Here is a 17,863-nt window from a genome sequence, read left to right on the forward strand (position 1 = left end):
ACTACTGGGATTTTAGATATTTGAAGTGGTAATTACTTCCTCCATAAATGTTACCTTCTAGAGTCAAATACTATTTTCCTGTTGCATTTCAACTCTTTCCTTAAGGGAAAATGTCTTTTATTCACAATTTACACATGAAGCATTTCAAACCAGAGCAGTTTCCTCCTTTCACAGTATATTATTCCATGTGGAATAATTTGTTTTAATAACATTGTAAAGTCTACTAAGTATCATAATAATAATGACAGTAACTTACATTTATTCAGCACTTATTCTGTGCCAATCATTTCACTAAGCACTTCTTATATGTGCTCTTTCATTTAATTCCCACAGAAAGTTTTTGATGTGGGTGATTTTATATATCTCTGTATATAAACCTATTATCTATCAATCAATCTATCTGTGTCTATATCAATCTAAATATCTTTATATAATTATTATCTATCCATCCATCTACATCTATCTCTATCATCTCTTTCTCTTTACCAATCAATCAATCTATCTGTCCATCCATCCATCCATCATCATCTGTCGTCTATCATTCATCACATCTTAGAGAAACAATTTTCTAACTGGTAAGCAATGTGGTCAGGACAATAGCGTAGGGAAAGCCATCTCCAGATTTTGCATTCTTGGTTCTTTAAAGCTCTGAGTATCTAGCAATGAAATTTAATTAGCACGTTTTGAATAATTCTTGGTACATGACTTGTTTCAATGAAGTACTTGTGTTATCATTTATAAAACAAACAACATGTTTCTAGGGTTGTACTTAATCAAATAAATTAAATATTGTTAAGTCGCTATGGCTAAGATTCCAACAGTATTTCTTCTATATTGAATGAATATCAACTCTTACCTGATGATCATCAACATTTACACGTAAAGACTGTTTGTTATCATTTAGAACTCACCGTAGTCTTGGGTTTGGTTCCAGAATTGGCCACTGGGGTGGAAGATGGGAGGTCCGTGGACTCAGTGTTAGAAGGCAAATTTACTTGTGTCTGATTTACTGAAATGGTGTCTGCTCCACTTTCAGATCCTGATTCCAGATCCTATTAAAAACAAATGCACTGGTATGAAGGATGTGCGAATGTTCCCAAATGCCCTTCTTCTTACCTCCAGCACTTTGTCACTTCTTCCTTCTCTCAATACACACGAATACACTAAAGAGTTGCTGACAACTGATACTGATGTGTCACACATAATGATGCATTATTTTGTAAGAACCATTGTGCTCATCAGAGGGTCTGCAAATACTTGAGAAAGAGGCAACATATTGTTTGGTAATTTAACAGCTTAGTGTGCATTGGAAGGGCCAGGAGTGTGGCTAGGTAGGGCACTGCAGAGAAGTTAGAAGGCAGAAACCCACAGCCACACCTTCCTTACTGTATGACCTTGAATCACTCACTGACACTCCTCTGGCTATACAGCGCTGCCCAGAGTTCCTCACAGGGACACTGGATTTCAAATACAAAGAGAGTTCTCATTTCTCCTTACCTCAATCTCTTCTATGTTCCTATTCAATCTCTATGGTGACAACTATTACGGTGGACTGGAATAGTTTAGCTCAAATGTCTATCTAATAAACTGAGGGCAGGAATTATGTTTTGTCATGTGTCATTCAATTCCCTTGTTTGAAAATGGGTATAATGATAGTAGAAACTCATGGAGTTTCATGAGTGTAAAGCAAAGTGCTTGTAATTGGCTCCTAATAATTTTCATTAAATGCTAGCTACTCCCACAAATATTGTTATTATTAATATTATTATGTTTTCTTAGCAACTACTACATAGTGTGAGGTCAAGACATGTCTGTTGAGTGGATATAATTACCTGGTAACCTCTGCAAAGGCTGTGCATTTAATATATCATATGCTTTCTTTGAGTTATAGGTGGTTTGATTGCACAGAGGAAAGGTGGGAGGGGGAAATTGCAGAGGGGGTGGAGCAAAGGCACCTATCACTCTAGGCTTTCAATCTGAGAAAACTGTGAGTTAAATATATCTATGTATGCTCTTTATACATCTCAACTTTGCCATGATTCACATAGTCAAATATCATGTCCTGCACCCCAACTCTCTGGTCTTAGCTTTGCCATTCTCTTGCATCTTGGTCCTATCTGCTCTTGGTCATTTCTTTTAATACAGTAAGCTGATGTCTACAGCAGGGACTAGGCCCTATGCTCTTTCTTGTCCCTTGTCCCAGTGTTTCCCTTTGCTGGCCCCTTCTTGTCACTCCGATCTCAGCTTGAATATTACTACCTCAGAGCAGCATCCGTTGACATTTTAAACCAAAGAACTTTCCTCTTTTCAACCTCTATAGCATATCATTCTCTATTTTACAATCCTCTTTGCTTGTTAATCTACTATATATTCTTTCTATCTATCTTTCTATCTATCTTCTATGAATTTACCTATCTACCTATCCATCTGTGCATCCATCTCTCTTTATAATTCTTGTCTGTCTTCCTCTGTTAGAATCTATGTAGAGCAGGGACTTCACCTGTCTTGTTTACTGATGTGTCCACAGGTGTTAGTATAGTTCCTGGCAGACAGAACATGATCATTAAATACAGTTTAATGAAGAAACAACTAGACTGACAAATATTAATACCTTTCCCTTTTTTTTTTTTTTTTTTTGAGACAGAGTCTCCCTCTGTCGCCCAGGCTGGAGTGCAGTGGCGCAATCTCGGCTCACTGCAAGCTCCGCCTCCTGGGTTCACGCCGTTCTCCTGCCTAAGCCTCCAGAGTAGCTGGGACTACAGGCGCCCGCCACCACACCCGGCTAATATTTTTATATTTTCAGTAGAGACGAGGCTTCACTATGTTAGTCAGGACGGTCTCGATTTCCTGACCTTGTGATCCGCCCGCCTTGGCCTCCTAAAGTGCTGGGATTACAGGCGTGAGCCACTGTGCCTAGCCACCTTTCCTTTCTTAATTCTCATAATAGAAGTAATTTTATAATTTCTGCTATAAAATTATGTGATCAAAAGCATTGAAACTAAATTTTCTTCAGTTGGAAGGGTGCAAAAGACATATGCAGCAAAAAATAATGTTACATTCTCTTTAAATGTATGTGCGTGTCTGTGCGTGCATGTGTGTGTGTGCATGTGTGTAAAAGACATAACTCTGACCAAATATCTGATGCCTGGAGTGATTTTGGATCAGGGCCATGTCCTTTTTTTTTGCATAGAAAAGACAAACAACATTTTACCTTAAGAATATGATTCATTACACTTTCAAATTGGATCAACGTCAAGTAGTCTTAAATAGCAGATAATTTATAAACATTGAATGCATAGTCATAAGTAGCAGGTAATTTATAAGTCATTTCTATTTGACCTTTAGGTATATTAGAAATATTTTGCATTAATTTCCTGTTTGTGATTTGATTAGATAAATAATAGAGTAATCTTGCATCTTTCAAACCGTATAATGATTCCAAGGTGAAATAATAACTTTTAAAAACTCTACCATTTTTTGCATTTTTACCTTTGGCAGACAAGGCTGTATAACCATTATCTGCTTCAATGTTCATCAACTCTATGTGGAAGGCACCATCATCACATGAGAGACGGTGGGTGAAGCCAAGGCTTAAGGTAGATAACTTGACCAAAGTCATATCCCAAGGCAGAGCTGGCATTAGAGCTCAGGTCTTTGTGACCCCAGAATTCAACTTTTTAAAGTAACCACCATGATATTCTGCAGGGGCCTCAAACACAACTAAATAAGTAATTTTAATAGGACCATCAATGTGTAGTTTAGTACAAATCTTTATTATTTTCTCTTCTGTCCTCTGTTCAATTTGAGAAATTACCCAAAAGCTCTCCCAAGATCTTTCACATCCACTCTCTCCTTTAATTTTCCACTGCTACCATAAGCAAATCAAGCACTGAATAAACCCTGGGTATATCATTACAACTGCCAACTCATAATTTCCCTGTGACCCACTCCCCCACCTTGCTTTGTGTAATTAATCCTACAAGACATCTTCCTGCAAGACTCCATCCATCAGTGTTATCCTATGCCTCCAATTATGACAGGCAATGGAAATATAGAGCTCTCTGTGGGGTTTATATCATGGCAGGGACTCCAGTGATGTGTGTACTAGAAGTGCTTATACCACTCAACCCACTCAGGGAAGGGTGCATCTTGTGGTCCATTGGTTGTTCTGATCTGGAGATCTTAAGAAAAGGTCTCACTGGTGACCCTCAATATGGAGAAGGGAATGGAAGCTGTGGTGATTCCCAGGGAGAATATTCAAAGCCAGACAAAGGGAGAATTGAGTCTAGAATCTTGATATAAGATTTCAGAGGCAGATGTATGAAGAGGAGCCATTGAAGGGTCTGGAAAGCAACCGTTGCAGAATACAAGGAAAAACAGCAGAGCGGCCAGAAGCCAGGAGAGGAGTGAAAGTGAAGGAAGAGAAGCAATTCAATCGCATCTGATGCTGTGGGGAGAGACTGAACAGGCACTACTGGATTTGTCAGATAAAACAAGCAGTGGGGAGAAATGATGGAGCAATAGCCAATGATTAAGAAAGAGGCTGTGTGTGATGGCTCATGCCTGTAATCTTAACACATTGGGGGGCGAAGGTGGGAAAACTGCTTGAGGCCAGGAGCTCTAGACTAGCCTGGGCAACATAGAGAAACCCCATCTCTTCAATAATTAAAAAAAAAATATTAGCCAGTCATGGTGATATATGCCTATATTCCCAGCAACCCAGGAGGCTGAGGCAGGAGGATTGCTTGAGCCCAGGAGTTTGAGGCTGCAGTGATTTATTTATTGTGCCAGTGCACTCCAGCCTGAGCAACAAATATTAAGCATGCAAATTAAAAGAACAAGACCTTGGCTGGGCGTAGTGGCTCATGTCTGTAATCCCAGCACTTCTGGAGGCTGAGGTGGGCAGATCATGAGGTCAGGAGATAGAGACCGTTCTGGTCAACATGGTGAAACCCTGTCTCTACTAAAAATTCAGAAATTACCTGGGCATGGTGGTGCATGCTTGTAATCACAGCTACTTGGGAGGCTGAGGCAGGAGAATCATTTGAACCCGGGAGGCGGAGGTTGCAGTGAGCCGAGATCGCGCCACTGCACTCCAGCGACAGAGCGAGACTTCATCTCAAAAAACAAACAAACAAACAAAAACAAGACCTTGTCTCTAAAAAATAAAAATAAATTATAAATCAGGAAAGAAATATAAGATGAAGACGAGATTAAAGTTTGGCTTAAAAATGAAGGGATGAACTAGGGCAATATCTGAAAGAGGGTCAAGAGAAAAAAAGAACAATTAACTCTTCCCCATCCACATCTCTTCTCCTACCCACTAACAGCAGAGTCAAACTAAGGAAGGATTTATTGAATAGGTAGGTGGTGGAGAAAATACAGAATGCTGTGGTGAGAGACTGCTTTGGCACTGCTGGATTTGTCAGATGAGAGAAGGGGTGGGGTGAAATGATGGAGCAATAGCCAACAATTAAATCAAGAAAGAGGTTGAGTGTGATGGCTCATGCCTGTAATCCCAACACATTGGGAGGCCGAGGTGGAAAGATTGCTTGAGGCCAGGAGCCCTAGAACATACAGCTGGGCAACATAGAGAAACTCCATCTCTCTACAAACAACAACAACAACAACAATAACAAACAAACAAAAAAACCCCACAGCCAGCCATGGTGATGCATGCCTGTAGTCCCAACTATACTTGCTATAGAGAAAAAGGGTGAAGACTAGTCAGAACAGAGCAATGGAATTTGAACCTAAGTGAGAGTCTGAATAATTGGTAGAGCAAAGCAGGTGGGAAGGAATGGGGATGAGGGTGGAGACAGATCAGTATTAGATGACAGGAGCAACACATCTTTTATTGGTGTTGGAGGAGAGAAAGAGGCAAAGAGGCACCTATAGCTGTTTGCAGGTGTGATGCTGGGACATCTTTCAATGGTCTCATTTTTCTATGAGAAGAGGAAGGCAAGGGTGTTAAGAGGTAAGAATGCTAAGAGATAAGTGCAAGTAAGATTGTTGAATGGCTACCTTGAAATATGGGAGAAGATCCAGGGAGACCAAAAGATACTGCAGAACAGCAGGGGAGGCCCAATCGAAGGTGGTAGAGTGGTTCTGGCCTGTATGTGTCTGAACTTCCCTATGTATCAATGAAATATCCCAAGAGACTGTCAGCATTCCCTTAATTAAACATTGACTACAAAACTATTCCTAATTCAAACTTCAAAACATGTCATTATTAGGAAGAAAACGCCCTGACTGTCTGACAACCAGGGAATTCTGGTTCTGGAAATTGTACGTATCTCATTGTAAATAAAATATTGGCATGTTGGGAAGGCTTCTAATATAGCAGAATGAGCATAGGTTTTGGAGTCTGACAGATGTGCAAATCTCACCTGCTGGGTGACCTTTGGTAAATAACTCACCGCTCCCCATCAGTGTGAACACAGGTAAATTACTCATCCTCTCTCTCTGAAGCTCAGATTTCTCATGGTAGGACTGTCAAGAGGTTAAATGAAGTAACTTACATAAAGGTTAGCACTCACTAAATACTTAGTCCTCATCTCATCCCCTGTCCCCATTCATCCTACAAGATTGGCTATCTCAGTAAGCACCAAGAGACTGGCACACTGTGAGTGCCTGGATAAAATCAGCCTTGCAAAGGAGAAAACCACCAGATCCTGGGCTCTGTTGATTCATCAGGCCATAGCCAATTTATAAGGCTTTATCTATGCAGCCTCCTTTAAACCTTTATCTCTACCTGTGCTTTAATTTTTTTTTTTATGTTAAAGACATCCTTAAAGACTATATTATTCTTGATGGTTTTTATTATATGCAGAACTTATTCTGGCATTTTCTCATAAATATTCTCAAACTGGGTTGGAGTTGGGGGGGCAGTGAGTGTTTCACTGTGTGTCTTGTTCTTCCTGCTAATCTATAAATTCACAGTGAAGTATGAGGGTGGGGCAGAGGCAGTGTGTCCTCTGTATCTGGGTCAGTGCTCCTTGGTAGATGGTCAAGGTCCTAATCCTGCCATTATAATCCTCTTATTCCACCACACAATTATCAAAAGGAGTGGAAACTTCTGTGGGAAAATATTTGATGGTGAAAGAATGTTAAAATTAGCTTTAAATTCTAAGGAACATAAATAAAGAATAAGAGGTGACCCAGAAAAACATAAAGATCAAAAAGCAGTTTCCAGGGTGTTGGGATATGTCTTATTCATCTCTAGCTCAAGGCCTGGTGTGAGTGAGTCTAGTACAAGGGGGAGGAAGGAGAATTAACCATGTACTCTGTGCTTGATCCATGCAATACCTCTTACATACATTTTTTTCATTTATGCCTCCCAAAGAGCCATTAGTTAGGAAATAATATCTCTGTTTTTCACATGAACCCGCAGTTGAGAAATTAAATAATTTTATGTTCCCAGAAAGTCAGGTATAATGCTGGCATTTGAACTCAGACCTTTACACTCCAAAGTTCATAATGTTTCCACTGTATTATATTTGCCTATTCTGAATATATCTCTATTTACAGACCTAACAATTGTGATATTCCATGAGATAATGTGGGCAATATAAAATCCAGTTGACAATTTAAATGGAGGCAGAACAATATGTATCAAATCATTTGATAGACAACAGTTATATTTCAGTAGATGCTTAAATTTATATATATGTTTTTCTACTGCTTTGATTTCAGGTAAATACAAATTTCTTGATTTAATATGTTTATTATTGAATAACACAAGTAATACATGAATTGAACAGTGATTCATAGCTTAATTATAAGTAAACTCAACCATCACATTTCCTAGATCTGTACAAACTAAGTCATTTAATATGATGCTGATAGTAAATATGTAAAGTGTATAGTCGATCCTAGAATCTGTCTTCCAGATTTTGAGGAGTGCTGGACTCTCAGAGGAGTGTCTGTATTATGTAAAATTGATGCATAATAAAATGAAATTCTCAGCTCTGTCTCTTTCACTGTATCTCACTAAGTGAATTTTGGAGTTTTCTCAAGTTAATCTCATCTAAATTCTTTCTTGTAGTGTGTTGGGCTAGCTCAACTAGCATCCATCCATCCATCCATCCATCCATCCATCCATCCATCCATCCAGTTATTCATGTAGCAAATCTATAATAGGAATCTTCTACTTGCAATACAAATTTGTGGGACAGTGACAGACATAGTACTTGCTAATAGAGTCTTTCTCATATCAGAGAAGACTGGCAATTAAGGAAGGTTCAATCACTACAAAGCATAATTTCCCAAGGTGACTTTCCTTCCTGTTTAATGAAAAATATATTCTTTTGTATCACCCATTTCTCTGTGGCCTCTTTGCATAGAAGTATGCCTAGAATGTATGCATGATGCATAGAAGTATTTTGGTTATCTTTATGGTACTGTATTGGAGTCATATGTTGTTAGATGCTATTAACAAGGATGTTTCCTTTGCAAGAGGGACTGTATAAAGTACAGACATACGACTCTTATGGAAAAATAAGTAGAAAGTGGAAATCTCACAGGAACGTGCCGCCGCAGGTTCATTGGTGTGCCTGACGGAGAGGAGCTGGTGCTGAGGGCATTCTCTATGTCCTGATCAAGCTGGTCCAGTTTCATAATCAGCAGCACCATGGAGTCCAGCCGCGCCCTATCTCGATCTTCTCTTATTTCCTGAGGAACAGAACATGTTGTTACTGAATCTGAAAGGCCATTTCTTAATAAGAATAAAACATTCCCTGTTCTTCAATGCTACAAAAGGGACGCTGGGTAATAGGCGGTCTTTAATTAGAAGAGAAGTTCCATTCTGTGTCATCAATGGGCTCTTCATTGGGAAGATATTGACCTAGTGCCAAGAAAGCATTTTACATGAATATTAAATATATATCTTATAAAGCAAAGTGCAATGAACAAAGAAGTATAACAACAATGAGTAATGGCATGTATTTACTATTTTCCCACTACTTATTTTTGGGAAAAGTTACATATTTTTCTTCTTTTTTGAGAGTACAACTTGATGATTTAAAAGGTACTAATAATTGTTTGTGGCTAGACATTTAGGGATGCATATGAGATAACATTTTTGGAAGACTCTTTTGCAGTATAGTAAAAACACTGGAAAAGAATTAAGTGAGGCAAGTTTTCTGTTTGCAGGGGAACAGTTTTCCTAGCATGGGGCCATTTACCCATGGCTACTTAAAGCTATATCCTAACTAAAATTTCTTCTTTTGAATTTCTTTTCTTTCACACACTTTTATAAAACAGCTCCCACAACAATTTGTATTTTTGTAAATGACTATGGTTACTTACTCTCAATTCTCTATACTACAGACATGTATTGATAGAAATATTTTTGCTTATAGGAGTAAAGCTTCTCATTGAGCCTATGGAGTTACTTGGGCATGACTCTACCATTCTGGTGTGTTTAAGTCAAGCCAAATAGTTCTAGGAATCTTCCAGATTCCCTGTGTTGTGCAAGGTATTAGGATGGGTTAGGGTATTGGCTAAAAACAAAAACAAAAACAAAAAACAAAAAACAAAAAACAAAAAGCAAAAAAAAAAAACCCATAGAAAGCACAGTTAGGTTCTTCAAAAGGAACATCTACAGAGAAATGTCATGCACTCAGGGTCGGCTCTTTTGAGGCAAGTCATCATTTGTGACATGTTGCCATCCTCTCCATCTGTCTGATTATATTGATCTGAGTGAATCAGCTTTAAAAGGACCACCAGTGGCTGATCTCAGTGGGAAAATACATCTTGACAGAAGCCTGAGGGCTCTCAATACAATGGTGGCAGATTGAGGATTCACTTTGGTGATGGTTCCTTGTGAGATGAATCCGATGACTGCCCGAATCACAACCTCCTTTTTTTTTTAAAATTTGCTGTTTATTTTAATCCTTCTAAATTTCCCCCAGCCACCATTAAAAGGCATCCCCAAAGAACAGGGTCTAGGACAATTTTGTGGGTTAATCTAATTGTATAGAACTTTCCATATCTTAAACAGCGAGAGCAGACTGTTAATATTACAGAGGCATTATCTTGGACATGTCAGATAATTGGTTTATCAGATTAAATTGGTCAATCAATTAATTAAGCTAACATTGGATATGTTACTTGAGTAAACTGAACTTGTGCATGGTTTAACAGATTAATGCAAATTGAAACAGCCAGCCCTGTTTTCACAAAGACAGATTAATTTTGAGAATACGTTAAGAATTTTTTGAGGCATGCTAATTCTTTCAGAATACCATGCTGCTGTTATTACTTTAGTCTCCTCCTATTGTCCCTGCTGTCTAAAACACTTAATAAGGCTGTGACAGAAAATTACATTTTTTTGTCATCATAAACTATTCTTGTAAAGGGGTCCATGATATTTGCGAACAAACAGACCTGATCCTTTCCATGTATCCTATCCCTCACAGCTACAAAACTTTGTTACATTCAAAGAAGTGTTATTGATAGTATGATCATGCTTATAACTTCTTTAGGTTAATTCCCTTCTAAATATTCCAGATAATGGAAAAATCTGATTAAATAGTAATTAAATCCCCAAAATCACTCCTCCCATGGGCTTCATTATATACTTTCTTTTAAACCAAAGTTGTGTTTGGCAAGAGATGATCTTTGCATCTGTATTTCCACATATGATTTTGTGTGATCGTCTTTCCTTTCTCAGTTATAATGTCCTCTAGGACAAAGATTCGATTTTTCTACCTGGCAGACATAAGTCAAGTTATACACTGCTCATGCAATTCATTTTCAGGAATAATAATAATGAAATCAGTCGGAGCCACTGAAATAACACCTCCCAAAGCCTTAGAAAATATTTCTTGATATTTTCCAGCTACTACGTTAATGTTGGATACAGCAGTATATCCTGCAGCTATCCTAGACAGATCAGCAGTAGTCTCAGAAACAATTTGTCTTTGAATTAACTGGATGCTGACATTGTGCTTTAAAAACATTTTCAAATCCATGGGATGAAGATCAAATTATTTTAAATGATCTGCCAAAAGGATTGAAACCAAACATTCTTACTCTGTGATACTCCTTTAGAGAAATAAGCCTATTTTGATTCCTTTTTCTTCTTGGATGCATCCTTATTCACCATCCATTACATTTAGCCCGAAGGGTCAAGTACACAGACCAGTATCGTATGTTACACATTCAAAAAAAACTTCACAAAATAGAATGACTGCAAACCTGATGCTTTGGATAAACACTATTGCTCTCGTTTTCAAAGTCCCAGTATTAATATTTCACAAAGTTTTAACCTTTCATATGTTGATGGCTACACTCCAGCAAATGTTTTCATGCCTGAAAACAGAGCAGCGTATTTGCAGATTTTGTCTAAGTGGACATCTACAGTGGACTTAAAAAACTCCCTGTCACTATAGTCCAGGAAGAGAAACTTCTTGACAAGTGAAGCTGCCTACTAATGAAATTAGTATTTCAGTAACCTCTGTAAATCAAGACCAAGATGCTAAATTCTCTTCCCTCTATCTTTCCTTCCTTCTTCCCTTCAGTCACTGGTCCAAGGGACTGAATATTTATCAGCAAGAAAGACAGATAAAATCTCTGTTTTCCTGAATATTATAGTCAACCATAGGAAGACAATGAAAATCAACAGAGTCTTACGTAAGACGGTTTCAAATGGGAACACATGTAAGAAGAAAATAAGTAGGGTAATGAGATACACAGTAACCGCAAGGTTGTAGCCTGGTCACAGAAGAGCTCTTTGCAGAAGTGAGAGTTAAACCATGATGAGAGAGAGGGAGAGGATGAGATGGAGGAGATGATAGAGATAGAGAGGCAGAGATAAAGACAGAAAAGAGAAAGAATAAGAAGGAGGAGGAGGAAAAGAAAGAGGAGGAGAAGTGGGGGAGGAAGGGAGCAGTGATTACAAGGAAGTCAAAAAGGATGAGGAAAACTGGGAAAACAGTGTTCAAGCAGAGCGAAGAGTAACACAGTAATGTTAAGGAGGAAATGGGTTTGGTTAATAAGAGAAACAGAAAAAACAATAGGAAAGTTGAAGGAGGGGAAGTGAGAGGGAGAGGGAATGAGTGCTAGTGCAAAATGAGGCTGGATTTAAATAGGAGACACCATTTTTTGTTTTAAAGGTCACTATAAAGTGGTAAGTTTCATTCTTTGTGTAATGGAGACCACTGTCAAGATATAAGCAAAGGAGTGATTTAGTACATTTTATAAACTTTTAGATTTCTTTCTTTCTCCTTTCCTTCCGTTTTTCCTTTTTGAAACAAGGTCTCACTCTGTTGCCCAGGCTATACTGCAGTGTAGTGGCACGATCTTGGCTCACTATAGCCTGGATCTCTCAGGATCCAAGTGATCCTTCTATCTCAGCCTCCCAAGTAGCTGGTACTATAGGCATGTGCCACCAGTTCTGTTTGTTTTTTTTTTTTTTTTTTTTTTTTGTATTTTTTGTAGAGACAGGATTTCACCATGTTGCCCAGGCTGGTCTCAAACTCCTGGACTCAAGAGATACTCTTGTCTCAGCTTCCCAAAGTGCTGGGATTACAGGTGTGAGCCACTGCATCCAGATCCAGCCTAGGTTTCTTAATACATACAGTCAATCAAAATTTTTGAAACCTTACAACACTTTCCATCCAGCAATGCCCCATGACTAATGCATGCTCTTTATCCTAAGGTTATTTTTTCTAGTTTTGGTCTTGTTATGCTGAAGTCTAAATTGAACACATATTCAATGACTGTAAAGAAATAACAGGTTATTTTATTACAAGACGCTATATGTTTTAAGATTAAAGTGGAATAGGAAAAGGCACTGTTTGGGGAGCATATTTCTTAGGAGCAGGAAATGGGTGGGCTATGGTATGTTGGTAAATGTTTAGCAACTGAATCTCCAAATAAAATGAAAGTCCTTATTTGTGAATTTCCGTGGGGTAAATACTCCCCTGACCCATTTCAAGCTGCCAACAAGATGTTACTGACTGCAAGGTTGGAAGAAATGTACACAATTGGCCCGTTTGAGCTGGTGTGAACCAGGGTCAGCTGGCATATGGTGACTCCAAAACACACTGGGGTAGGGGTCAGAAGGATGGAGAATTCTTCTTAGAATTTGACTTGAATAGAAACATTGATAGTTACAAATATAGTTATAATTATGGTTTAGTCAACATAATAACATATTAAAATAATGCATTTTATTTTTTAAAATACATTTATTTTCCTTAATATTGGAAGGAATTTCCTGGGCAACAGGGATTAACATTACTAAGGAATTACCTGAGCAACAAGGAATTTACCTTGTTGCCCAGGTAAATTTTAGTATGAATTGTAGATTTAAATTTTGTCTACTTCTGGGACAGGCATGGTGGCTCACGCCTGTAATCCTAGAGTTTTGGGAAGCAGAGGCGAGTGGATCACTTGAGGTGAGGAATTGGAAACCAGCCTGGACAACATGGTGAAACCCCATCTCTGCTTAAAAAAAAAATGTGTGTGTGTGTATATATATATATATATTTTTTTATATATATATATATAAAACAATAGACGGGCATGGTGGTGGGCACCTGTAATCCTAGCTACTTGGGAGGCCTGAGGCAGGAGAATCACTTGAACCTGGGAGGTGGAGGCTGCAGTGAGCCGAGACCGCGCCATTGTACTCCAGCCTGGGCAACGAGAGTGAAACTCCATCTCAAATTAATTAATTAATTAATTAATTTCGTGTACTTCTGGAAGATTTTTTTTTCAGTAATGGCTCCTTTAGCTCTCTTCCTTGCTCTATTTATTATTTATGTTTGTAAACTTCTTTAAAACTTACTATAATTAACATCTTTTTTATTTCAACTTTTATCTTAGACTCAGAACTGCATGTGCAGGCTTGTTACATGGGTATATTGTGTGATGCTGAGGTCTGGGGTACGATTGATCATGTCACCCAGCTAGTGAGCATAATACACAATAGGTAGTTTTTCAACCCTTGCCTCCCTACCTCCTTCTCCCCTCTGTGGTCCCCGGTGTCTGTTGTTCCCCTCTTTATGTCTACGAGTGCCCAACAGTTAACGTATTTTTATATTCACATTTATACTTAAGTCAAAACACAATTCTTTAAGTTACTGATATGTCATTTGGATACTTCACTCAACAACAAATAATTCCGAAATATAAAAGTTCAAGGTTCCAGTGCCTTGATTTTGCAGATGAGAAAATTGAACCCCAGGGAGTTTTAAAAATCCTTTGGTAAAGTCAAGACTAGAGCCTGGCTCTTCCCACTCCCCTTCCTGTTAGCTTTCTAGTTCTACATGTTGGTTTCCCTCCATGTTAAACATCTTAAATTTTATGCCCACTTGGGTATCATGAATTCTCTCCTCAACTTCTGCATCCTGGTTTTTCTTCCTGTCAATATACAGAAACTGTGTTTTTGAAGAACGTCAATTACTACAACTTAATTGCAAGAAACCTGTGAAGTCGTCTTGCCCTGTTGTTTTCTTTTTTCTTTTCTTTCTTTTCTCTTTTCTTTTCTTTCTTTTCCCTTTTCTTTTCTTTTCTCCTTCCTTCCTTCCTTCCTTCCTTCCTTCCTTCCTTCCTTCCTTCCTTCCTTCCTTCCTTCCTTCCTTCCTTCCTTCCTTCCTTCCTCTCTCTCTCTCGCTCTCTCTCTCTTTCTTTCTTTTTTGTTCTTTTTTGGAGATGGAGTCCAGCTCTGTCTCCCAGGCTGGACAGCAGTAGCACAATCTTGCCTCACTGCAACCTCTGCCTCCCAGGTTCAAGCGATTCTCCTGCCTCAGCCTCCCGAGTAGCTGGGATTACAGGCTCCTGCCACCATCCCCAGCTAATTTTTGTATTTCTTTTTTTCAGTAGAGATGGGGTTTCACTGTGTTGGCCAGGCTGGTCTCGAACTTCTGACCTCGTGATCTGCCCGCCTCAGCCTCCTGAAGTGCTGGGATTACAAGCGTGAGCCACCGCGCCCGGCCTTGCCTAGTTCTTTAAACTTTTGTTTAGCAATCATTTAAGGTATGTTTATTGACCGTTATGTACTGTACACTGTTTTGGAGGAAGCAACCTATTTCATATTTGTGCAGCTATAAATTTTAAAAAAGGTTATAGTGTCAAATCCTGCCTTCCTCTAACTTCTCAGTTTCTTCCATAAGAACTAGACAGAAATAGCAGTGTCTATATTCCATGAAACAGTCTTTCAGATATTTGAAGAATGATGTGGTGCCCATGTTCTTTCATTTTTGGGTGAATCATCCTCAATTCCTTTAATTATTTCTCATATGACATGTTTTCAAATCCTCGTTAATTATGTTTACTCTTCTCTGGATATGACATAATTCTGTCAATGACTCAATTAACTGTTGGTGCCCAGAATTAAATATATTACTCTATGTGTTCTCTGACCAGGGCAGACTAGGCAAGTGCTTCTCCGTGTTCTATATACCCTCTTTAAAGCAGCCTAAGAATTAAGTGCCTGTTTAGAACATGAACAGGCTATTCTTAATGGAATAGCCACAATCTGCTTTTTTAATGAGGAAAAAGTATTTAGTTGACTGTGAGCTGAACTTGAGTCAAAGCTGTGATGTATGTCTCTTTTTCCCATTATGCGTCTGTGTAGTGCTAAGAACAGAAACCTCCTGTTGCCTTGGGGAAGGCAACCAGCTGCTGTCAAAGTTTAGATAATATATGTAGCTGCTGTGGAAGAAATTTCCAATTGTATCTCTTTCAGACATAGGTCAGTAGATACGAGGCAAATTAGGAGAGAAATTTCAACTCAATTTGATTTACTGTCAGAAACCTAAGATGTCCAAGCCCATGGTGGTAACCTGGAAATCTGAAAGAAGCTCCTAATTTACTTGGAAGAGCTATTTAGTTCCCGGGCAGTGAAGTCTCTTTGATTGCCGTGGTATCTGGGGAAGATGAATAGGGTTTTTAGAGAACATTCTTTCCTAAAAGTGTCAGATTCTGTGAGGCTTAAACAACAGGAGTCTCCTCTCTGCTTCTTTCCTTCCATCTGGGACAGATAATCCCAACACCCCTCTTTCTACAAATGCTCTTAATTGAACAGCACAAACACAGCATGCACACAACATGGTTGGGGAGGAGGTGCAAATTACTGGACATTTTGCAGACTGGAGAAACACAAAGTCCAGAAAAGAGTGTGCCTCTCGGCCGGGCGCGGTGGCTCAAGCCTGTAATCCCAGCACTTTGGGAGGCCGAGACGGGCGGATCACGAGGTCAGGAGATCGAGACCATCCTGGCTAACACGGTGAAACCCCGTCTCTACTAAAAATACAAGAAAATTAGCTGGGCGAGGTGACGGGCGCCTGTAGTCCCAGCTACTCGGGAGGCTGAGGCAGGAGAATCGCGTGAACCCGGGGAGGCGGAGCTTGCAGTGAGCCGAGATCGCGCCACTGTACTCCAGCCTGGGGCACAGAGCAAGACTCCGTCTCAAAAAAAAAAAAAAAAAAAAAAAAAAAGAGTGTGCCTCTCCTAGAGAGACACAGGCTCTGTTTTCCGAATGCCAGCATTTGGAAGAGAACCAAAAAAGTTCAGTAAAATACCCAGATGCTTGCAAATAGTGGATGATTGGTTCGGCAAATAGAGCACTGCTTGAACGCTTTTCTTGTCAATGAACGGTGGCATCACATAATCATTATAAATTAAATGCTAAACCAGGAATAGACCTAAAACCTCCTGATTCAAGGTTCTGGCCCCTATGCTGTCTTCAATTCCATATGCGTCTTATTGATTATTCTGGGCTGGTAATACTCCTTGCTCACCCGTGAAAGAAAGGCACCTTTTAGCAAAAGACTTGGCTCAGTTTCATCCTGAAGTATTTGATCTCTGGCCAGCTGGCCTAGTGTAAAAATCTCATATTAGTGTTATATGTTTCATTTGACAATAAATTTCTAATTCTAGACTTTCCTTTCTTAAAATAATATCCTGTTTAAGAAACCAGAAAGTTATTAAGTCTCTTTTTTTAGAGCAGTGAAGATTTTCATGCAAATTGACACTAAGAAGCTAAAGATAATGTAATTATCCAAAGTCAGAATTTCTAGGCAAGTTAAATCAGTCAGTCTTAATTTTTATTCCACTGTGTTTTAATTTGAAACTTACGTAGACTAGCAGGAAAGAAAATAAACCAACAATTATTTCCTGTTTGCTAGATATATTGCATTCAACTCCAAGTTCTAGGCATATTATCTTTTATTAATAATGTGTGCCACTCTGATTATAATATTAGGTCATGAAGATGGATAGATAATATTGTTATTTAAAGTTGCAACAAGCAATCTTTTAACTGACATGTAATCATTAATTAGTGATCATGGCTTTATATTATCTGTTTATATTTATCCCCTATTAATCTGCTTCCACTTAATAAGATGTGGTGAAGAAAATTGGTTTCTCTTTTGCTCAATTTTTAAACTCCAACTTCGCTTCAAATGGAGCACTGATTAGCCAGAACTTTCGTAAGTTGCCTACACAGTTTCCTAAATACTTTCAAAGAATAGTGATATAGCTCGTCCTGAGAAGTGTTCAGAAGTGGTAGGTGTGAACCAGGGGGAGAACCTATTCCAGAGAAATCTGAGCATGGCTTCCTCCATGCACTTCAAAGGCCCACTTTGGGGACTGGGATATAATTTCTGCCTATATCATTTGGTAAGTATGCTGGAACCAGTCTTCCTTTTAGGTGCTAAAATTAAAGATTGTCATTCCGGTCACTAAATACATTACAGAATATAGGATCAGTCTTGCTGAGCTGATACGTATTCCATACTATCCTGCTTATGTGATATCTGCCAATTCCTGTGACTATTTTTTATTTTTATTTTTTACAATACTCAGTAACTCTTTGCTTTGGCTCAGGTTTTAAAGCAGACAAGAC

General features: G+C 38.8%; 1 protein-coding gene across 6 annotated transcripts in view; it reads right to left on the reverse strand.

Annotated features, from left to right (window-relative positions):
- Positions 1–17,863, reverse strand: part of DLC1 (DLC1 Rho GTPase activating protein) — a 522,133-nt gene that overhangs the window by 308,808 nt on the left and 195,462 nt on the right. For all 6 annotated transcript variants that reach the window (XM_065518899.1, XM_065518891.1, XM_074000320.1 and 3 more), the window contains 2 exons: positions 8,524–8,673; positions 912–1,052 (listed from right to left, as the gene is read on the reverse strand). Coding sequence is in view for 5 of the 6 variants with exons in the window: in XM_065518891.1 (XP_065374963.1) it covers positions 912–1,052; positions 8,524–8,673 (291 nt within the window). In the remaining variant the exon portion in view is untranslated. The remainder of the gene's footprint in view (positions 1–911; positions 1,053–8,523; positions 8,674–17,863) is intronic.

Source organism: Macaca fascicularis, chromosome 8, assembly GCF_037993035.2.
Source record: "Macaca fascicularis isolate 582-1 chromosome 8, T2T-MFA8v1.1".
NCBI classification, from domain to species: Eukaryota; Metazoa; Chordata; class Mammalia; order Primates; family Cercopithecidae; genus Macaca; species Macaca fascicularis.